General features: G+C 37.4%; 1 protein-coding gene across 1 annotated transcript in view; it reads right to left on the bottom strand.

Moving 5' to 3' along the window:
* Positions 1–4,107: 4,107 nt before the first annotated feature.
* Positions 4,108–23,581, bottom strand: part of Tmem214 (Transmembrane protein 214) — an 84,566-nt gene continuing 65,092 nt past the window's right edge. Inside the window, exons 9-13 of the mRNA XM_083138909.1 lie at positions 10,117–10,237; positions 8,478–8,574; positions 7,428–7,596; positions 6,477–6,628; positions 4,108–4,505 (exon numbers count right to left, since the gene is read on the bottom strand). Coding sequence (XP_082995035.1) covers positions 4,379–4,505; positions 6,477–6,628; positions 7,428–7,596; positions 8,478–8,574; positions 10,117–10,237 — 666 coding nt within the window. The 3' untranslated portion in view covers positions 4,108–4,378. The remainder of the gene's footprint in view (positions 4,506–6,476; positions 6,629–7,427; positions 7,597–8,477; positions 8,575–10,116; positions 10,238–23,581) is intronic.

Raw genomic sequence — 23,581 nt, 5'->3', positions numbered from 1 at the left:
TTACAAGTGTTTTTTTTTCTAACATAAGAAATGTGGCATTTCATGCCAAATGTTATCAATCATATTAAAAACTGAGATAAAATCTGAAAGCATACCTTCCTTTGTCCTCCAAATTTTTGGATCGACCTCATTCAGTCTTCAGAGATGTGAGAAAAGAGTGTAATTTATTAGTTACCTTGGAACAATATCAGTTTCAACCACGAGTTGGAATCTTCATTTGTTCTAGAATAGTCTCCATGTGATGTCACACTGATGTTTTATTTCAGGTTGAAGATGTATTTTTGTATGTACCTTTGTCATTGATGATGTTAGTAGTTTTTATTTATACACAAGTTTTCTTAATATTTCTCCGTAACATCAATTATCTCTCACACCAAGAAACATTTTGTTACTGAGTGAAGTAGAGCAATTTTAGAGGAGATTGAGTGTGCACTGTCACACACGAGTCATAACGTCAGCAGTTATGCAAGAAATTGCAGAAAATAACTTCCTAAAAAAAAGGTTTCCAACACATCAAATGGTCATAAACAGGGATAGGCCTGGGCACCACTGTACTAGATTAAAAGCCCAATGAAGGTATATATTTGGCAGAAAAATGAACTAAAATCTAACTTTGGGGGAAAAATAAACCGAGAAATTCGGTATTTTTGTGGTATGTTGCAAATGACACATGTGGCCTTGTGATAGTATTTAAAATGTGAAGAAATGTGGTTAAAAACTTGAGTGGACTATGCTGTGGTTGACAGTTCTGATTAATTTCTAGCTTTATCCACAGAGGCTATACCTTTAATGGTGCTACTGGTAGTTCTGAATGCATATTCTTATTTTCTCTCTTCTCACCTTGCAGCACTGCTAAATGATCAATCATGGGGGATAAAATGGTGCAGAAATCACTAAGTGTCCAGCTCGGAAGTGTTCAATATTTTCTGTTGGAAATAGGCGTTGGTCCAATTATTCACAGATAGGCTAATCAGAAGTGAAACTGCAGTTTAAAGTGTAATCTGAACAACTATGAGCCTCCACTGGGTTTCAAAGATGGGACCTCTTGATTAGAAGGTGACAACATTACCACTAAGCCACCAGGGAAGCATGTTGACAGAAGACAAGTTTGCTGTGAATGCATGTAATTGCTTTTGTTCTCTCCTGCTGTTTTAGTGTACTGAGCAGATGCCACATTCACACCACCTTTTATGTTTACCTAACCAGAAGTTTTGCCTCGGAAAGCAATACTGCAAGATGGTAATTGTGTTACAAGCTTTGTACTCTCTCCAGCTCTTCCCAGTAGTCTTTGCTCTCTTCTTATATGCTGCATTTCACGCACTGGAAATGTACTGAAGACCAGCTACATCCAGTTAACAAAGCCAGTGGAGGCACATGGCACAGTGATTCGGATCGCACTTTAAGCTGTAGGTCCAGTCCCAATGTGCCTATCTCTGCATGAAGCGTGTATTGCTCTGGACATTACATTACACTTGTATGCTATTTAGTTGGAATGTTGTATTTCTTAGTTTTTTTTAATTTGTCAAATATTCAAGGTGTCACAGGCAAGTAGTACTATAAGGACAAATACATTAACCTGTAGATTTTAACTCTCTATTCTCACAATAGCATACCAACAAAATAACAGTAGTGTGGAAGTATCGAGAATAATACTGGTGTCTCTTTTGTTTGTAAATTGTTGTTAAATGCATTCACAAAGAATAAATCTTTCGTTAAGGTAAAGCACAGAGTTTCGTTTACCATGACTGGTGATTAAGAGTTTTTTTGTTCACGACATGAGGAGTGTAGGGTAAATTCCTATAAGTCTTCTACTCTTACGGCGGCCGGTCCTTGTTCTGCCAAGCGAGGTTGGGAGCGGGGATTACACCATAGACCAAGACAACAGCGGTGGCGCCAATATATACGACACGGCAGTAGGAAGTGCTACTTGTACCTCGTTCTGCTGGCTGCTGAGTTTCTTATCGTGCTGGATTGGTCGCTCCCCACTTTTCTTGCCAGCATGTGTAATTTTCAGCATGCCCTCGTATATATACTTTAGTGCAGATCCATTTGAGGATTGTAATGTTGTTGATTGACATTCCAAATTACAGTTTGCAGAATTTTAACACAAAATGTTAATAACAAATGAAATTAGGTATACCATATTTAATGCAAAATATTGAATTTTTCACGAGTTTTGTATCTCTTAAATCAATTGAATATCAAACTCAAAATTTTTACTGAAGTTACTCATCATAGAGTACTGTATTGCATATAAATTTCAGATTTTTAAACAACTGCCCACCAGATATTTAACACTGAACTTGGAATTTTTTCACAAAAAGTAAGTTTATGACCCTTTAGAAAAAAAAAGGATTCAAGTCTCAAGCTTCAAATAATTTTGACACACACTATTGGTACACAGGTACTTACGCAAATTCAAGTGTTAAACTGCCTTCCCCCTAAAAAAAAATGTCCAAAATGACATTTTAAGCAATTAGGATACACAATTTTGACCTTAAAATGTGTTATGAAGGAATAATATTTATAAAATTACACACAAATATAAGTGTAGCCTATAACGTGTTTAACATCACAGATTTTGTCTCATTGTCCTAGGACTTACCAGAGCTGAGATAAAGTTGCTGCTGATGCTTACAAATGGAAAAAATGATGCGTGCCATGATAAAAAAAAATGCCCGCCATCTTCAAATCGGTGATAGTAAAAATAAAATAACAGTGGTTCTGAACTGTCAACATATGAGGATCACACCACACAAAAACTTTTTTCAAAAATGGTCAAGCAACCATGTTGTACTACTTCATATGGATTGACCCTATACCGTCATACATAGGGACATTGAATTTTCACGATGCGCAAAATCGCGAAATGTGAAAAAAAGATGCAATTTTGAACATTCTGCACGTAACTACACCCCCAATGATGAAATATGCATTAGTTTTATTCGTGAAGTAATGCGAAATGTGTGCTTTTCCACGAAATGAATGCTTTTTTCGTGAAATAACAGTGAAATATCATTAAATTAAGTAGAAAGCACGCAAAAACTGGCAATCGAGGTTGTGCGCGCAAACTGTAGATTTGTAACGAAACGTTTACCTAAAGTTTCCTACCACTTGCAGCTGAAGAACGTTTTATCTTCGACCACATCAGGAAGACGCTGCAAATTGGGATTTCCCATGCACATAATCTCAGTTCGAAAACTTCGCTCCCTGTCAAGCTGCATTCCTTTCTTCCCCCGAATATGCATTTTAGAAATGAAGTGATTTTGTGTTGATGTTTTATTTTTGGTTGGACAGGTAAGTACTTGTGTATGTGTACAGTATATAAAAATGAAGAAATAGTTTATCAATTTATAGCTCTTTTGTATGTTGTTTCCTCTCATGATGAAAAAGTGTGTGCCAATTTTTTCTTTCCACCACTGGTATATACCACTGATCTAACATTTTATTTATCACTCTCCTCAGTTTTTATTTACCATAAATTTGTGTCCGCTACATAAAACAGTATATTCACATTTCATGGAACAGAAAATGTGAAGATATTGATATATTCAAAACCAATACCTGTTTTATCCATCAATCCAATTAGTTTTGCTTGTTAATTTTGATGGCTTTATAATTTTGTGCTTCACTTAATAGAAATATATTCAGAGCCATAGATAAAATGCATACTGTATTTTGTATCTGAATAAGAACAGTTATACAGTGCCAGTAGAATCCTACCAAAAGTATTTGATGTAATATCTTGATACCACTCTGCACTACAAAACTAAATTCTATGGTGGACCCTTGAGGACCACAGCCTTCCAAGCATCTTTTCTCTGACTGATGTGTGGTCAGCACATAAAGAGCTGTTCACTGGCTTTTGAGACAGTGCACTACTATTGCTTTCAAGTAGCTCCCCAATTGTCCTTACCATGCTAAGTCGATCCTGAAATTTTGGAGCTCCCACCAAGGACCGAATCTGAGACTATTCACACTAACCATTCAGCGGAGCCAACAAATTTGGCAGCACATATTCTGTAATTTAGAGCACAATACTGATTTAACTTATTCACCAAAGTTACAGATCTAATTAGAAATTTCTCATTTGCAAGAAGAAGAAAGTTCAATTGCAACTTTTTATTCGGTAAGGTCATGTGACAAAATATCCGATTAAATCTTTATTTTGTCATTTACATGGACAGACAACACAGACCATTCATACACATGATTTATTCTCTCTCTCTCTCTCTCTCACACACACACACACACCAGTCTTTTTTAGCACCCAATTATCCAAAATAAACAGTACAGTTCATTACACCCACCAAAGTCCCACATTATATGTTCACACCCTGGAATGAGAGCATCCTTTACACTATTCACCCCCATTTCCTCACTCGACTTTCAGTGACACAGGAGCCTTCTCCCATAACCACTCGTATGTTCTCACTGCATAGATGTGAGTTGTGTTGTATGCTCCAATGATGAAACGCTGAAGATTTTCTGGCAGCAGCTGACCACTGAAAGAAACACAACATCTGTAAAATTTTTGCAAAAGTAATTACGGTAAAAGTTCCCTGTACTGTGCTATCAAGGCACATTTAGGAGATGTGGGGACCCCACACATTCTCGATCTCGCACATTTTGGAGTAATGTGATGAGCACCATGCTCTGGTCACCTTTACCCCCCAGCGTTGTTCCCAGGTACTCATTGATTTGAGGTTGGGTGAGTAGCTTTATGCGGGAACAAGGGCGGAAAATTCCAAACTTAGATCACCAACCCCAGGAATCGAACTGTGTCTCTCGCACGGCAGTGAGATGCCCTAGAGACTAGACCAACGCAGCTAAAGTAAGTGTGGTGTTAGAGTAAAATACAATAATTATAACTTGAGTTGATCCAAAACCAATTGCTATCTATTCAAATTTAATTACCATTACCTATTAATATCCTGCAAAATCATCATTTGATGTAGATTTTGTGTTATTTTGACACCTATGGAATCTGTTGTCTTTGAACATTGTTGATGTCGACAGTCTCTCAGCGTAGAGATTGAAATAACCTTACTGTTTGACACACAGGCGTGCATACCGGGGGGGGGGGGGCAATCCCCCTTAATCATTTTTTTTACCACGGAGGGAGGACAAGCAACTTATTTTTCCATGGGGTATATTACCCTGATAACAGTGTTGCCCCCTCAAAAAACACCACTTGTATTTTAAATAATTGTATTAATGTAAATTACTATGACTGAAATCAAATTATATGTGTGAAATATATACTTTTAGGTTGACATTCGATTTCTAAGGGAGATGTGTGGCAATCCTTGCCCTCCCCCTGCAAGACGTCCATGACCCTATATTATTATACTTTCACCTAGAAATTTAGTGTAGAGGAATCTTATTGCCGTTATTAAACGAAAATAAAGTATTTTCAAGCCGATTAAAGTTCAAAGCAACTGTGGGGGAAAGGGGTGAAGTGGCACAACCACAGGGGGACACAAAGAGGCAATTGCCATCCTCGATATCAAATTTTATTCAAATGAAAATACATTCATAAAACTTTCTTGCTCGCAATGTCTGCTTTTCCTACAGTATTAACAAGTTCAGAGCCATAGCTAGGGGGCGATGGGTGTTGGCCCTGGGTGCCGAGAGAATGCCATGGCGCCCCATGAAATTTTCTGTGCCATATTAAATCAATATTGTTTTCAGTTTGCAAACATTTGGATCTAAATTTATTTTTGCTTGCAGTTTTATTGTTTTCTGTAATGCTTTGTAAATTACTAGAGAGAGAGAAGTTATAACTACTGAGTATTTCAGACTCTTGCTGCTAAACAGTTTTGTCTTAAGTGCATGAACACAACTGTTTGGAGGAATAGGAGCACAGCACATTTCAGAGACGATTTATTTACTCGATTTATTTACTCGTTATGGTTTCTCTATGTTGCTGCGTTATATATATATAAATCAATGAGATGAAACTAAAACAGTGAGATAAAATGAGATTTTTCTTTCCCGACTGAACTTTCATCAAGGCTTTTGCCTCCCCCCCCCCCCAATCAGAGGGTCTGCGCACGCCTATGGTTTGACATATACAAGAGATGTATGTAGTATGTAGACATTTCAGCAAAAAATGCAGACTCTGCCACGATTCAAGCCTGGGTCTCTGGCACACCAAGTCACTGCTCCACTGTGTAATAGTAGTATATCTCCTGTGTGTGCCAACAATAAGGTAACTTACTGTAATATTTTGATTATTTCATAAGTGAATAAATACAGTGGAACCCCGATTTTAGGTTCCACTGTATACCTATACTTTTAATTAAAACTGGCTGTGTAAATTAAAATTTTCACACCACCCCTTCAATATTCTCTATTAGTTATAGGACTCTAAGTCACTATTGTCTGGAAATATTAATACTGTACTCTCATTCAATGTTACCTTTCCAAATACATAAAAAAATATACAAACATGGTCGGAGTGGGAGACTTACCTAAATACATTAGTTTTCAACCACAATATACTTTTGTATGACCAATCATGTACAAATGTCAACAAAGCAACTGCGAATGCATTCAGATATTCCCAAGCCACAATGGAGTATGTTTTTACAGTTTCCATAACGCCAGGTGCATATTTTTCAATCTGTAAAGGAAGAAACAAATGATTCTAAAACTATGTGTCAATCAAATGCATAGACATTTTTAATATGAGAAATTTAAGCAATTTTAATTTTTTAAGTAAAAAAGTAGTGCACAGTATGCATAATTTAGAACAGCATATATGCATTGGCTGTGCTTAGAAATTAGAAGTTCTATATGCCATTGTTTGAACATTGATACATAAAGCTAACTTTGTTAAGTTTTAATCATAGTCTACAATTTTGAGATTAGAACTTACAAAATTGTAACTTGTTCATGCTTTTTTGGTCGAATAACAACAACATTACATTTATTTATCTCTGTGCAACAGAAATGCACACCTGTATTTTTAACTCTGCAACAATCACATAAGTAGATGTGACCAGTGTTATTGTTAGTGGCATATTGAATGGTTTGTTGATAAAATTGTCAATAATTTTACTCATCAGATATCTGTATTGAAAATATGTAAGTTACTTCCATCTCTGCAATTTTGTTACGGGTAAATGGATATGGAATCAAAATTCAAAAACAAATATCTATGTATGCAATTATTCTTAAGACAAAATCCTAAAGAGACCTATGGCCACATTATGTTGACAAGGAGGCTAATAAATAATTCATGTTCTATGTGAAATATTTGTAATTCTATATCAGTAACAATTCACTTAATTTTTAAACTGATAAAAGGTCCACACACCTGCCCGATATGAGGAACAGGGGACAAAAATGAGGTATGTCAGTTTTAAGAACTAGCATTCAGCAATAATGAATAAATTACCATTACTAAATACAGTACTTACATAGTGCCTGGCAATTGGAATCTTTTCTGCTGCATAGTCTTGGATCACTTCATAAGCATTCCAAAGATAACTGCTGACAATTGCAAGTTTATCCAATGCTATTTCTAAATAGGGCTTGGATTTTTCACTCACTATGTTGTAATAGTATGGCAAATTTTTCTCTGCCCACCTGAAAAGAAAAAGAATACCAGTGTATAAACAATTGACCTAGATTCAAAAGTTCATAAATGTATGTGCATAAATTTTACAAAGCTAATAGAAACAAAATTCTACCTCTACAAATAGCTTCAACACAACATGCTGAACAAAATTATGTTTGATGAAAAAATTCTCTCAGGATATCGACCAGGTGAGTTGTGGAAACTGATAATCAAGGTGAAATTTCTGCAAATCCAAGTCTTAATAATAATGATGATTTTTACAATAATATTTAATTGCTATTTAATATTTATGAATAGTTCATTACAAATTTTACAAAGTAGGTGAAAAATTTATGGACATGAAAAATAGTTAATGTCATGGGAAGTTCAATAAATAATTTTTTGCTATATTACTGCAGGAGTGTATTTTTCACTAAATAGGGTCATTAACTTTTCCAAATTATCAGTGTGTGGATAGAATAGATTTTAATTACTAACTGCTGCAATTTTTTCACATTAAAGTGAAAACTGTGGTTTAAACCAGGATCAAATCTTGATCTTCGCCATTCTGTGAGAATGTTCTCTACCATTGGTACAAAACATCAGCCTCTGGCCTTATACCAAAGAACCAGTTTTGATCATAGGTTGAGTCATAGCTTTTCAATTAATTTTAACCTCTATTCATTCGGCTGGTTAGCTTTGAACTAGTTCATTCATTTGCAAGATGGTACTAGAATTCACATATTCAAAGGTAGCCACTGGCAAGGGGAAATTCAATATACGTAGAATGGACTAAAAGGAACTTACTGAAACACCTATTGTACATCAGTCTATGGCCTTCCCTCTGGCAAAATTCCTAGGAAATAGAGAACCTTACTTTCTATAAAACACTATTTACTATGAAACTTACCTGTAGCTTTCATGTGAATAAATCTTTATCCTTGACCATGCATGTTCGCCATACTCTAACGCACCAACATCTCGCAGAAATCTACCTGAGCTACTGTCTGCAGAAGACCAAGAGAATACTATTAATCAAAGATTTCACACTTTTATTTTCATATCAAGAAAAGTAAACACAAAAATAACTTTATGGTTTTTCTAGGCCATAGCACATTCACTTCTGTTCTTGATAAATAACAACACCATAATAAATATATTTTTAATATGTACATTCGAACGCAGTACACACACATCCACACTTCCGCCCTTTCTCTCTCTCTCAATAATAATACAGCATAAAGTATGCAATACTTTCATAACATGATGACTATGAATGATACAACTTCCATATGTACAGTTTAATCATACTCTTGCCATATTTTCTGGCATATCACCTGCTACCACGGAGGCTGCTGCATGAATTATATCCTCAAGCTCCTCTACCTTTCGTGGCAAAGAGAACATGTAGACTTTTAAAAAGCCCCATATGTAGAAGGCCCACAGTTACAAATCTGTTGACCCTGGTGGTCATTTCATGAGACATTTGTCCCTTTCTTCAGCACATGAGGCAACTTTGTGTTCAGGTATTACAGACATCAGTGCAGGAGGACTTTCTGCATATCTAAAATACACTCAACTGGAAGTTTCTTAAAATATTTTAAATCATTTGGGGAGGGGGGTGAGACACTTTAGGTTATTAGTGATGGATGGAAATGAAGTGGTGTTCTTCACAAGTAATGCCAAATGTGGTGAAAGGCAAAATTACAAGATTTGGAAGTAAAAACTCTGAGCTTTTCTTTCACATGACATGCATGTGGAAGGTATAATCAGTCTTTGTTCAATAAATTAAGGAAAATGTAGACTTTGTATGGACAAGGTGCATGATTGATTAAAACATAGTTTATGGTTTGTACCAATATGATCATGGTAAATAATATAAATATCTTGTACTTACTTAATTTTAGTGATATTTCTGACACAGATTTCGTTTTCACACAATAATTTAATTGCCTCAAACAGTATATCAGGTGTATAACAACAAGGATGCTAAATCTGGAATTGAGTTTGTCACATGTTGATACCAGAACTAATCTCTGACCAGAAACACTAAAAAACAAAGTATTAGTTTGACTCATTTGGCAGAGATTTTGATGCGAGCTTTTTGCGCATCGTCATAAGAGTATTTGTACTCACCTTGTTTTACATCACTTTTGTCCCACTTTAGGCTAACCAGAATGGTGAGGAGCCAGACCTTGTGGCGAGTGGTTAGCACATTGCGTTGCGGCACCAAGGGTCCCAGGTTCGAATCCCGCTCCGGTTTGGTTGTATGTGAATGTCCATTTATCAATTTCATCATTTCATCACTCATCCCCATCTTCGTAAATTAGCCAAGAGGCACAAAACGCGAAGTAAAATAAACTAAATCAATCAATCAGAATGGTGAGGATGAATGATGGTTAGATGAAAGGACACTCGCAAGGAATACCCATGCCAGGATTTGGACCTGCGGCCATCAGTGGTAACAGAATATTTTACTTTACTGTATTCTATGCCTACATGAAAGAAAGTTTCACCACAGTTATACTTTTCTGGCAATAAGTACCAACCTGTAAAACTTCCATGTTTCCTAATATCGTAAGTCAACAGAGCAGATATGGCCAAAAGCAGCAAGAAACTTCCAAATTTCCACGGAAAGGCTGAAGAGACAGTCATTTTCTTTAGTAGTTCCTGCAGATAAAGGAAAAGAAACATTTATGTAATAATTAGACCTCGGATTATAGGTTTTTAACCTATTTTCTCCTTTACAGGTATGTAAGAAATAATAAGTTATGTCAGTGTTTCTTTTAAAAAAAAATGCAACAACTGATAAAGTTTTATAGTGCATAAGAAAACCTATTTTGCTTGTTAGAACATATTTTAGGTTTATGCATCTAATTCAAGCCTCTTTTTAGGTTTTAAAAAGTTTTAAAGGTTATGTCACACAGAGGCACTTGCTTTGTTTGGTCACGAAAAAATTCAATGACGATCGTGTTTGAAATGTACGCTCTGTCGATTTCCCTTCCTCCAAGTCCATGGTGATTTTTCAAAGCTCTAAACAAAGCAAAATGTCCAGTGCCACTGTTACCTGTACTATCCAAAATGGTCTGATCTGTCCCATCGGTGCTGTGTGGCATTCACGCCTTGCTAAATAACATTTCAGCATTGAAGTTTGCACCACTGACTATGTTTTTGTTGAAATATTACTTTCAGCATATATTTAAATATATAAATAAGACGATCTCCACAGACAAAATTGCAGAGTTCGACTGTCGATAACATAAAAAACGATTGTTGCCTAACTATACGGCAAAGAGTGGATTTTAATAGCATTGCCGTAGGGTTAGGCAACACACATAACGTTATGCAAGATAATGCGTATTTCAGGATATAGGTGTCCCATTTTCATTGCCGGTGACTATACCTAATCAGGATTTTTTCAGGAATTTTGAACTGTTTTAAGTTTCTTTGAACCTACTTCAAAATTTTTCGAACTTATTTTAGGATTTTTCGAACCTATGTTTGGATTTTTCGAGCCTATTTTACAGGCATCTTAATCACGAATTTGAAGTTAAAATTTGGAGGTCACGTGTAGAAATTGCAAAATAAGGGGGTCCGTGATCGCAGCCCACAATGCAAGATTGCTCATTATTTATCGCAAGATTTTGAGTTTCGAATACTTAAGGAACGAAATATATATTCCTGACTTTTCTACGACCCCAAATTTTAACTATGATTGCCTAACCTAACCGTGAATGGTTTGTGGGGCTATCCGTCAATGTTTTTTTGGGTCTACCCATGCATGGTTTTACAACCCCAAATTTTAACTATGTTTGCTTAACCTAACCTAACGTTACCAAGAATGGTCAGTGGGGACATCCGTGAATGGTTTTACGCTAATTGTGATACTGAACCGATAAAACATCTCATTTTCGTAGCACTTTAACGACAAACATTCTTCATCGAAGACACCATTTTTGTATCGTGCAATTTTACGATCGATGCATTGTTGCCAAATTTACCTGTAATCAAATCAGTCCACATTCTCTTCCGCCATTCTTACACGATCCATACTCTCCAAGTATGAAATCAACTGTGTGGAAATGCTGTAGACAGCATAACTAAATGCAAACGTCAATTGTTCATATCAACAAATATGGTTCCCATACTTGTATACGGAGAATCATTGCAAGAATACAAAAGCTTATTTTGCAACTTCTACACGTTAATGAACAATTTCTACACCTGACCCCAACATGTTAAACTCAGATAAATCATCGCGACTAATTATTTCGTGAGTTTAAGCAGAAGCATAGAAATTACAGAAGGGGCCGGTATCGTAAATTCTTGTCGAGAAGCATATACTTTTCTTCTACTAGACATAAATAACTTTAGTCACATAAAAATTAAAATTCAAGAAACCAGTTTGTTATTGAATCATTGCTTCCTTTGTTGATTTATTAATTTAATGCAGTAATTTATTAATTTTAAAAAAAATACCATCATTAATTAGAAAGGTACTAATCTGATATTCCCCGGACAGATTTCTTCATTTTTACAGAAGAAACTACTTATGGTAATAAGTTCCTGTAGCATTGTCTAACATCTGGAAGGTGTTTTGTGTGATGTGGGGATGTTTCATAGCGGAAATTCAACCATTGACGCATAGCCCCACGAACCATTTCCGGTAAGGTTAAGTTAGGTAGGTTACAATAGTTAAAAATTTGATTTGAAAAAAAATATGTGTAGCCCCACACACCATTCTCACATAGCCCCATGAACCATTGACACACAGCCTCACAAACCATTTGTGGAAACGTACATTCTTCAGTTATAAAAACACTTTTTTTTTAAAAAAAAAAAAAAAAAAATTGCAATTACTTTGATCAAAAAAACATGAATACACGTTAAAGAATGTTCCGCTAAGCAGATAGGTAAGTACAAATGTCAAAAATTGAAAAACGAAGAAGTTATAGGTGTCCGGGGAATATCAGATTTTTACCATTAGAAATAATAACCAATTATTGCATGAGTGTCACACACATATTTTACCATTCACAAGAACCATAATATTTTTTCATTCATGCTTCTTTTTTTTGTTTATGGAGGTGCAGTTGATATGAATTATATTAATTACAATAATTACCATCATTACTAACCAATTACCAGTGGTCAGAAGTAGCGAGTTACTTGTAGCGTCGCTACTGTAGCTAGCTACAAAATTTGTAGCTGTAGCTGTAGCGACGCTACATTTTGAAAATTGTAGCTGTAGCGGTAGCGAAGCTACAAAATTCCTGTAGTTGTAGCGAAAATTTCGCTACAGCTACATTTTTTCTCGCCATTTTGAGGTGAATTTTGAATGGGGCAACAGCGTCAGAAAAAATCGACCATAACCCTTAATTTTGCAGAAGGTTCATAAAGACAGTCTATTACATGGAGATACAGATTATCTAGATTGTAGATTATAGATATCTGCGTAATTTATTTAATTAGTATCTGAAGAATTCAGATATCCAGATAACTAACTCACATATACAAGTATGAATATATTCCTGCTAACAGCTACGTTTTTTTTAGCTGCCTTGCTATTTTGCCTCCTTTGCTGCACCACTGGAAGAAAGTGCCTCGTTTGCATCACCCCCGGAACAAATCCTGTGGATATTCATGGTGTAAGAGACACCAAAATGTCATTAATTGCTGTGTAAGACACAACTTGCAGTGCAAAAACGAGCAATGGAATATCCACTGCACTGACAAGGGAATAGTGCCACCAATAAATGGCTCAGTACGTTAACAGCATTGATCATCATCGGTATATAGGATCTCACCAGCAAGAAATTATTGTTACAAGAATGATAAGAGTTACTGGAATTACAATTATTTTCGCGATAGTATTTGTTCACACATTTTAAAATTACAATACGTTTAGAACACTCCGGTTTATACGACAGTTTCCTCAATAATTTTATCATATTGCAAAAAGTATGTACGAGTTATTGACTTTCCTGCAGAAACGACAATTTTCTTTAGTTAATATACATAGTTTTCAAATTTATGTATTTCTCCTACTTTTGCATCACTTTTCTGTAACTTTTGCTAATCATGACATCATGATCATCATCCTTCGCTGTTTCCTGCCTCTGGCTGGGTCGGCATAGAAGTCAAGCCTCTCCATTTTCTCCCGGTCTTTCACAACTCCTCTCTTTCCAAGGTGTTCCAATCTTGTCTCCTAACACTCTCCACTATCTGCTCTTTCCACAGACATCTTGGTCTCCCACTTGGAATTATTCCCACTCCTTGTGCATTGTAAGCTCTTACTGGTAGTCTTTCTGCATTCATTCTCTTCATGTGTCCGAACCATCTCATCTGTGCCTGATCTATCCTGTCCTGAAGCTTCACTACACCAACTGTCTGACGGATCTTCTCATTTCTTATTCTATCCCTTCTAGTCTTCCTCAAAAGACTCCTTAGAAATTTAATCTCCACTGCCTGCATCTTTTCTTTGTCTCTCTATGTCATTGTCCAAGTCTCTGCTCCATACGTAATTATTGGCACATAGTATGTGTTATATATTACTTTCTTGCATTTCATAGGTACATCCCTATTCCATATTATTCTTCGAACGCTTTGATATAGTCCACCACCATTCATTTGTCCTCTTCTGTTTACCTCCTCATCTATTCTTCCACTTCTCTCAATCATGACAATGAGGATGAATGGTTTATTTAATTATTCTCTTATCTATAGTAGCTTTCTGTCACTTTCGGCTAATTGTGAGAACGAGGAAGAATGATGAATGATGAGCAGTGTGGGGAATGGAGGAGCAGGAGGATCTCATCCTCCCAACTTGGCATTTTTCCTAGTTTTTGTTTTGAGTCCATTTTAAGCATAGATAATCTGATCGAGACTGGATCCTAACCACTATGTGCCTCTGCTGGGTATCAAACCTGGAGTCCTTTTGCAGTCAAAGGGATCCAGGTACTTTTCATTTAAAATGCTGACTTGATATCAGTCTATAAGAAATGAAATATTTATTGTCAAGAAAAATATGTTGATGTGAGCATAAATACGTAATCCTACCAAATTTTATTTGTGTATAATTGTAATAATTAATTTGGGTAACACCCTAATTGCAATATTCATATATCAAATAACAGAATCTATTTACCAGTAGTAGGGGATTTTTTTAATACCCATATCGTTGTTTTCATTTTTTTTATGCAGAAGTAGCGCAAAAGTAGCGAAGTAGCGAGTAGCGAACAGCAGTAGCGTAGCGAGCTACTTTTAGGTAAATGTAGCTGTAGCTGTAGCGAAGCTACATTTTGGAAGAGTAGCTGTAGCTGTAGCGAAGCTACTTTTAAAATGTAGCGTTCCGATCACTGCCAATTACCAATTGTACACTCTCACCCGCAGTCTCTCGAAGACACACATTCAAAGATGGCGCCTGATAGGCCACCTAGTGCATTTTGCCTCCTATTTACATTACACTTGCATTTTTATGAAAAAAGTAATATAGAAATATTGAGAACACCTAGGGAACAAAGTAATGGACAATGTAATTTATTTTCAATTTTCTACAAAAATTCCGTTGAAAAGTCGAAAAAATGGAGGTGGTGGGCCTGACAGGCCTCCTCCTCTGGTAAGCTAGGGTTCAGACAGACTGAGCCCTCGTAAGTCTTATGTACACTGGCGAACTTTAAAAAAAGGTCTCCCTCCTCTTAGTTAGATTGGAAGGTAGTTGGAAACACTTCATTACTCCTGTATTGGTTAGAAAATGGGGGAAGGCAGTGGGGGAAGAAACGCTGTGCTAATTCCTTTATGACTCATGGTTAACATTGCTCTTCTGTGTGGTGTTCACGACTGACAACTGTGCAGCTCTTCCTTAACTTGCATAGAGTTTCGGCATTGACGCTGTAGTGTTTCCAATTCAATATCAGTTTTTGTTTGTTGCTTCCAATCTAACTGAGAGGAGGGAGACCTTTTTTTAAAGTTCGCCAGTGTACAATTCGTTGTTGTGGCGAGACTACTGAATAAGTAATCTAATGTATTGTCGTCAATATAAAGCTATGAAATATGTCCATTTAGCATCAATACTCACTTCACATGAGAAAAGTGCTAACCCTTACATTGCCCACGTCTTCCAGCGTGATCTGCATTATTTTGATCTTCGCGCCTAGAGCCTTTTAAGACGTCAGTTTTTCAAATTTCTACATGGGATTCACTCCTGGGAGAAAAACTAGCCTGTGAAAGACAACAATAATACTGGTGTAGGCAATATGTCAGCAGATTTATCTCTTTCACGGCGCACAATTTATCGTCATGTGAAGTGCAGCATATGCGACATGGCAATAAATTACATGGAAGGCCATAACAAATTCGTTCTTTGCCGGAACTTCCAATCTAGAATAAATACCTAGTTTTGTACAGAACTCTGCTTACCTGGAAAACATTTTAAATCTTCAAGGAACTGAGTGCGTGCGTGAAGGAAGGGGAATGGGGCGAGAGGATGAAAATCGTGTTTGCTTTCTCTGTTGACATTGCGGTTAAATGCCAAAGTAAACCGTATGACGACAACAAAGCTTCTCAAGTTCAAAGTCATCTTCGCCAATGTAGTGATTCCTTGTATTTTTCTTAATTGTGCGCTACTTTTCTGTTACTTTTGGATAATCGCGACGACGAGAATGAATGATTAGATGAAGTGAAACAAAGGACATCTCTGGACTCGTACCCGAACCTTCCGAGTAGAGATCGGTCGCCTACTCCACCCCACGGCTCGGTCATCGAGGCGGTAAAAAGTGTAGTGATTAACACAGGCATAATTTGCATTCCATTCGCAAGTACATGTTAAAAATATATATCTACCTTATAATTACAAGTGTAATAAAAACCAAATGTGCACCATTTCTCGCAACCTAAGTTCCCAGGTTCAAATCTCTGTGTGTGTATATGTGTTCTCGGTGATCGTCTCATCATCAATTTAATTTTTTCATCACTCAGCCTTATAATCACGATTGGCCAAAAGTGTTAGAAAAACGAAAAAGCAAATATAAATGTACATAATTTATCTTTACAATCCAAAAGTCGTGACATTAAATCGCAGTGATACTATTTTCACTACAGCACTCACGATCAATGATTACATTTATGCAACTATAACATAGAAATTACCTTTTTGTTGTTGATGTCAATATTCAGGAGAAACCCAACAAAGGAATGACACTAAAAATAACACATTCTGATTAAGCGCAATTTATCCTCGCTTTTTACAAGAAGAAAAAGCATATTCTCCGCTGTAGCTTTCTTATCATTATTAGTTTTCTTCTCGACACTTCACACGCTCAACGTTTGATTAACAACTGCGACAAGCACCAGGCATGCGCCTAAACATTGCGGGAGATGTCTCTACAATCAGATATGATCCCACTCAGTGTTCGAGCGTTTTTTACCTTAACCCTCGCAGGCACACGAACTGGAAGAACAGCGTGTCTAGCAGACGATCGATTCCCAACTTGCAGTGTTGCCACGTCAACAGCAATCGAACAATTCATTCTCGATAGAACAATACTCGCGCATGCCACAAATAACTCCCTTATCAGCAGAACTCGATAAATATACCAGCATCTATAATGTTCATTAGTATAAACGAACCTTTATTTCATATCCACACAGGTTCTGGTTAAACATTTAAACATGATACGTTATGATAAGGAGCGATAATATTTTCGCACAATGCTTTTGTTTTCTTAAATTCCGTGCCCATTGCGAATATCTTCCCCCTTCTGGTTCGCCAAATGAAACTATACGGCATGCAATTTATCAAATCATATTTGGTTATTATTTATATTTCTTCCATGAAGTCAAAGAGTGCAATAATAAATGAATGGATAACGTACAGTTGGTGACAAAGATAATTGTGGGGTAATTTGTTCATCTCTATTTTCATGCATTTATTTTTTTATTTCTTGCAGTGTTAAAGTAAGAAAACATGGTACTATACAGTTGACAGTTGCCTATTTTCTTTGCTGCCGACTGTACATTGTATCCGTTGTCTCACCATAGCATTTTATAGTTTTTTTCCACCATGCGAAGTTTGAGAATTGAAAGAAGAGCGTAAATGAAGTACAGAACATCTCCAGCACAACAGTGTCAGTGTATTTCCTTCCCTTATTAACAAGTAGGCCATAAAAGAACAAAGAAGTGACAAGGACAATTGCCTAGTATTACATTTGCCGCCAGGTGTACGTAATCTTGAGTTTGCGCAATTCACATGTCCGACTGCACGTATGGAGGAAAAACACCTCCATTGGTCCACCAAAGTCACATATGCTACGTCACAACCTCACTATATGCCCACAGGACAGGCCCGTCCCTAAGTGTAAAACTATCGAATATAGTTGTGTAAAAGTGAACCACGGTACAACTACGAATACTTTCCCTGTAGGGGATTAAACTGGGACATTCTTCATTCTTGTGGTGAATAACGTTAACATCGCGCTTCGGAGGAGGTATGGCTAATGAACACTCTATACGCGGGTGGTATGCGTAATTCCATTCTGGTGACACAACATCGGAAAATGAGTTCCGTCGCCACTGACTGCAAGCAGTTTCAGATTGCCTCCTGGAGAATACCACTGAAGTTGACCCGCGATACTCAAAGTAATTTTGAACACTTGCAGGCAAATTGAAAAAAATAGTCATCTTAAGGTAAAAGGTAAAGGTACCCCTGTGAATGTGCACACGTGTCATGAAGGCACAAGGGGTGATGTGGTGGTAAGGCTCCACATATTCTTGTTCTCGACCATAGTTGGTATCATGCGATCAGCATCACGCCCGGCCGCCTTTACCCCCAGGTACCCATTGGTACGAGGCTGGGTGGGCCTCAGAACCGCGCAGAAACAGGGAAATGACTGCAAAATTTCCTGGTCCAGATCACCTGTCTTGGGATTCGAAACCGGGTCTTTCGCGGAGTAACAGATACTCTACCACCTGAGCTACCGCGCCAGTAATCTGAAGGTAAACAATACATAAGCACACTTCACTAGACTAAGGTGACTTGGAAAAGGGGGGGGGGGGTTCGTGTTAAGATGGGGAAACATTTTCACTTCTCTTGATGTTGATCCCTTCTTATTTTCCTTGCATCCTTGGAGATTGAACCTTCGATGATGTTACAACGTTGACGACACAGGTCGTATTCGATCGGGAGAGCTCACCATAAAAATCTCGAAATGGCGTCTTCCGCCGCGGTTCACGAGTTCGAGCCGGTTACTGTTTATCGGTGTCAAAACCAAGCCGGCCGTATAATACTTAGCGATCGGTTCGGTTTTTCTTGTTTGTTTCTGTAAGTCCACTTTATGCACAAAATGGCTAATCGGGACTGGACCTGCAGTTTAAAGTGAGATCCGAACCATCGAACCCGGGACCCCTTGATTACAAGGTGACAAATCGATCGGATCAAAAGACTGACTTTTAGTCTATTAGTCAGCACTAGAAAATTTTATGTCTTAGTAGTTCTAACATCGGAGAAGGATTTCATTTTCTCTCTGCATCTTTCCCTTGACCAATACCTACGCCAGCTATAGTTCTGCTGGCCACAGGTCTACCAAAGAGCAGCCAGGGCTTCTTCGATGGCGTAGTAGTAACGTTGTCACCTTGTAATCACGCGGTCCCACGTTCGAATCCCGCCATGGACATAGATGCTCTTTGAGTGTCCCTTCATCATATCATCACTCATCTTCATGTTCGCGGTTAGCCAAAAGTGGCAGAAAAGCTAAGTAAAATAAACCAAATCAATCAGTCAAGGGGTTCAGGTTTCGATACACGGTGGAGGCACATAGTGGATCGGAACCCATTTGAAACTGTAGGTCCAGTCCCGATTAGCCTTTCTGTGCATAAAGTGCACGTAAAAACTCAGAACAAAATTAGCATTCGGTCAAAGGGCGCAGTTGCTAATCCAGCCGTATCACTCAGCTCATTATTCACGAGTAAACGGTTTCATTTGAGCTTAGCTTTGGTTTCCTGTCTTACAACACCAACGCGATGTTTCCTTTCACTGCTTGAAATGGTCTTGGGATAAAATAAATGCCGGTGACGCCATTCAGTCTTAACAGGGTAGTACTGTGTGATAAATCTTCTACGTTCAAACGTCCTACTGATACAGCAGCCTACATATCCTAACTGCGCAGTTCTCTAGCCATTCCCCAACAGTATGATTAAAGGGTTTCGCTTAGACCTTTATGGTGGACTCACCAGACCGAGTACAAACGATGTGTTATTCGAACCACTGTCGAACTCAGGGGGAGCTGATGGGGCTATAGCCCCTCTGGAAATTTTGTGAAAATAGAAATTCTCAAATAAAAGATTGAACAAACTCCAGGAATAACGAAGTTGTAAATGCAGCCCCCCCCCCTCGACGAAAAAACCGATTGGTTTCCCTTAAATAGCAATTTCACAATTGGGCAGGTGTAAAGGTTCACGTCCTCACGGGGGTGGTGGTTGTACACTTCGCAACATCTTATTTGACCGCCCCGAAAGAATTCTAAGTCCCGAAATCGTAAACTTAGCAACATTGCACTTCAGCTCCAGGTGAGAGTAGCCAACTTTGAGTAGGTCCTCCCACTAGACGAAAAACGCTGCGGTGAAAGGTTTTCAATTTAACACTTGCCATGAACTTACAAACTATAAACCGCTATTATAATACACAATCAAACAGAAATAATAAATTGGAAAAAGAACCTTGAGGGATATTTACGATTCTGCTTGCTCGACTTGAAATTTTGGGAGTTTGAAACACTCAATAGAGTATTTCTCCACCTGGAGGAAATTGCTATCAAGTTTGTGCAGAAAGAAGCAAATTTGTGAGGAGTTTATGCGACATTTTATTTACAATACCTTGCATAATAACGAACAGTTCTCAAAAACATATATTATACACGACTTGTCGAGAAAATGTGCTTGAAACACAGGAATGAAGTTAACGTAGAGCTGTTGGTTAGGCGCTGCAATCCTTATCTTTCATCAAGCGTGAAAGGTCGCGGGTTCAAATCCCACCCTCTCCTCTTTCTTATTTTTTTTCTTTTTTTTTTTTTGGTTTGCTGAACAGATACCGTTGATATTAGAATATTTAAAAAATGAATCCGATGCACACTTGAGGGACGTCCCTTCTGCGCATATTTCCCTTTAGAAGTTGGAGATTTCCAGGATTTGAAGTTAGAACTTTTCTTTTTAGTTATTGTTCATATGTTGTGTTAACACAAACATCATGATTAATTCACAAATCACATACATGTATTCAGCATGCAAAATGAAATGTTATTTAAGTTATGGTATTGTTTATTCTTCACTGACACCTAAAATATTGATTATTTGATTTCGATATACTAAAAAAAGATATACAGTTATGTTAAGTAGTGATGTAGTGCAGTACTGTAACGTAGGAGAGTGTTTAATGAGTTCAAATTGCTAAGATTGGTAATTTTATGGCCGTTCCTTCGTAATGACTGTTGTCAATCCCCTCACCACCATCTTACCATGCGCCTAAAACTAATAGTAAATCGCTAATTAACATAAATAAATTGTTATTGCGACGAAGGCCGATTCGATAAGAAACTACTAATAAGTATTTATATAGTGAGTGACAAAAAAAATGCAAAACCTCATAATGATCGTTAATTCGTCACTGCTTTGTATCTAAAATGTTTGTCTTCTTTGAACAGAAAGTACGAGTATCAGATATAACAAACTTTCCGCACTAACTTTGCAATATTCAAAACCACCATTACAGACTTAGTTCTATGTAACTTGATTCTGCGCATTCCTCGTGTCATGTGACTTCCTCCTATCATCGAAATAACTTTCTCTTACTATTTCCTTTCCTCTCGTGAAATACAGACACCAATGTTAACTTCTTAGCACGGTGGATAAACTTTACACCCAACGATATACTCCTGAAAAAAATCCTGCCTAGGTGGAGAATCGAACCTTCGACCTCCCTCGTAAGAATCAAGCACGCTACCTCTTCTCCAGGTAGCTCACGTTAAAATTTGCTACCAGTTTGAAGAAACCAATTCACACATAATGTCATATCTATAATTTCCTCATGGCAATTTTCATGAGGAAACGAATTCAGATAAAATCGAGAAACGCTTAAAGGGAAAATGATGAACATGTATGATGGCGTTTTGTCATATTTTGTAAATTGTGTAAAAATTCCGTCTTTTGAACAAGCAATCGTTTAGTTACGAAGTATTTTGTTGTTTGTTTAAAGTGGGAACAGGAGAACGAAAAGGAGTCATTTGAACCAGACCCCGTTTGACAAGAAACTTCAGCTTTTTTCCAAATACTGTATGAAAAGAGAGAGGAACGTATGAAATATAAAATATGTGTGAAATTAAGAAAATTGAAACCTTGAAAGATAATACTAACGAATTTCAAACCACGAGAAACATATTTTCGTGGTGGAAAAATCCAAGTCATTTTCGAAATATAAACTTGATGTTTTTATTTATTATGAATTAGAGATATGGGACGATACGATCCCTCAGCAAGAAAATTTTAAGTAAGTTACCTCCAACTCATTCAATGGTCATAATTACTACTTAGGGTCCGGAAGTTGATGAAAATCAACTTTTTTTCTGACCCTTAAAAACAATGCTAAACCTGATATCATGTCCGTCTCCCTTCAGTTAGAGCCGGAAAACACTTTCTATTTTACATTTTTTGTTGCATTTTTCGGCCTTTTTTGGCTTTTAGTTTATTGGTCAGTATTTTATCAGTTTTTGTTGCATTTTGACTTATTTTTGAGGTTTATTTTTCTCCTCCCCTGTTGTTTCGTGCATTTTAAATGCATTTACTAGTAAAACTTACATATTTAGATTTCCTGACATGGTCCTTTTAGCAAATTTACCATGAATCGAAAATACGGTCAATGGAAAAGCATAATATTATTCTTAACTGAAACGTTTGGCAATGGATTAAAATACTTTGTGTGAAGATCTACTTTGAGGTTCTTTTTCTGGAGACTATTATCGATTTAATCTGTAGTTTTAAAGTAAAATTAGTCACAATATTAAATGCAATTACACTCTGGTATACGCGAAGCAGAACTGTATTTTCGGATGCTGGCCGACTACAATATCATAGAAGGCCCACTCTGAAAGGAGATGAATTGGTTGATTTGGTGTTTTAAGTCAACTTTATGCATAGTAAGGCTAATCGGGACTGGACCTACAGTTTAAAGTGGGATCCGAACCGAGTGCATAAAATAATGTGAACCGCGTGGTGTAGGGGGATCGTTTGCTTATGGAATGGAAGGTCATGGGTTCAAACTTAATTCTTTGCAAAATCTTTTTTCGGGAAGTAAACGGCTTTGGACGAGAATGCTTATCTACGTTTCTTGGATATTTCCGTTGATAACAATATAACCCGCAGCGCTACAGCCCTTGAAGGGCCTTGGATTACCTACCGACTTCTGGTCTCCCTCCCACACTGTTCCTCCGTCACCTGTTATAGCGTGGAGACCCGTATTGGGGTGACGGGTGATCAGCCGTTGTTGACCGGGTTACGCTCACTCACTCGGAGCTTACCAATTTCCTCACGATGGTGGGTTGCCACCGGCCCTATACGTAGGCCGAATAAATTCCGACTAGAGCCGGATTCTAACCTACGCCGTCCCGCAGCGAACGATCTCAAGACGAGTGAACGCCTTAACCCGACTACGGAGGAGAACATTTCCGTTGATATTTATTCGATTTATGTTCAGCATTTCCGGATGCAGAAAGTTGATATGTAAGTTTTAATATGTGTTAACTTATAACAGCTGAATGAAAGAAAAATTATTTCCTAAAATCCTACCAATCACTGAAAGATTAAAATCATTATTAGAAGCATTACTTGAGGCATGCACAGTGGCGACGATTATGGAGTGTGGAGGGGCAGATGACCCAGCACTATGCTAAACATTATCTACCAAGGCAAAGAAACTGTCCTTGCCCTCCCACCTCCCCCCACCTTGCCCCATTAGTTTTGAAACCCAATCGC

This window comes from Lepisma saccharinum, chromosome 17 (assembly GCF_977018435.1).
Source record: "Lepisma saccharinum chromosome 17, izLepSacc3.1, whole genome shotgun sequence".
In the NCBI taxonomy this organism is placed as follows: Eukaryota; Metazoa; Arthropoda; class Insecta; order Zygentoma; family Lepismatidae; genus Lepisma; species Lepisma saccharinum.
This window is presented reverse-complemented; position numbering and strand designations above follow the sequence as displayed.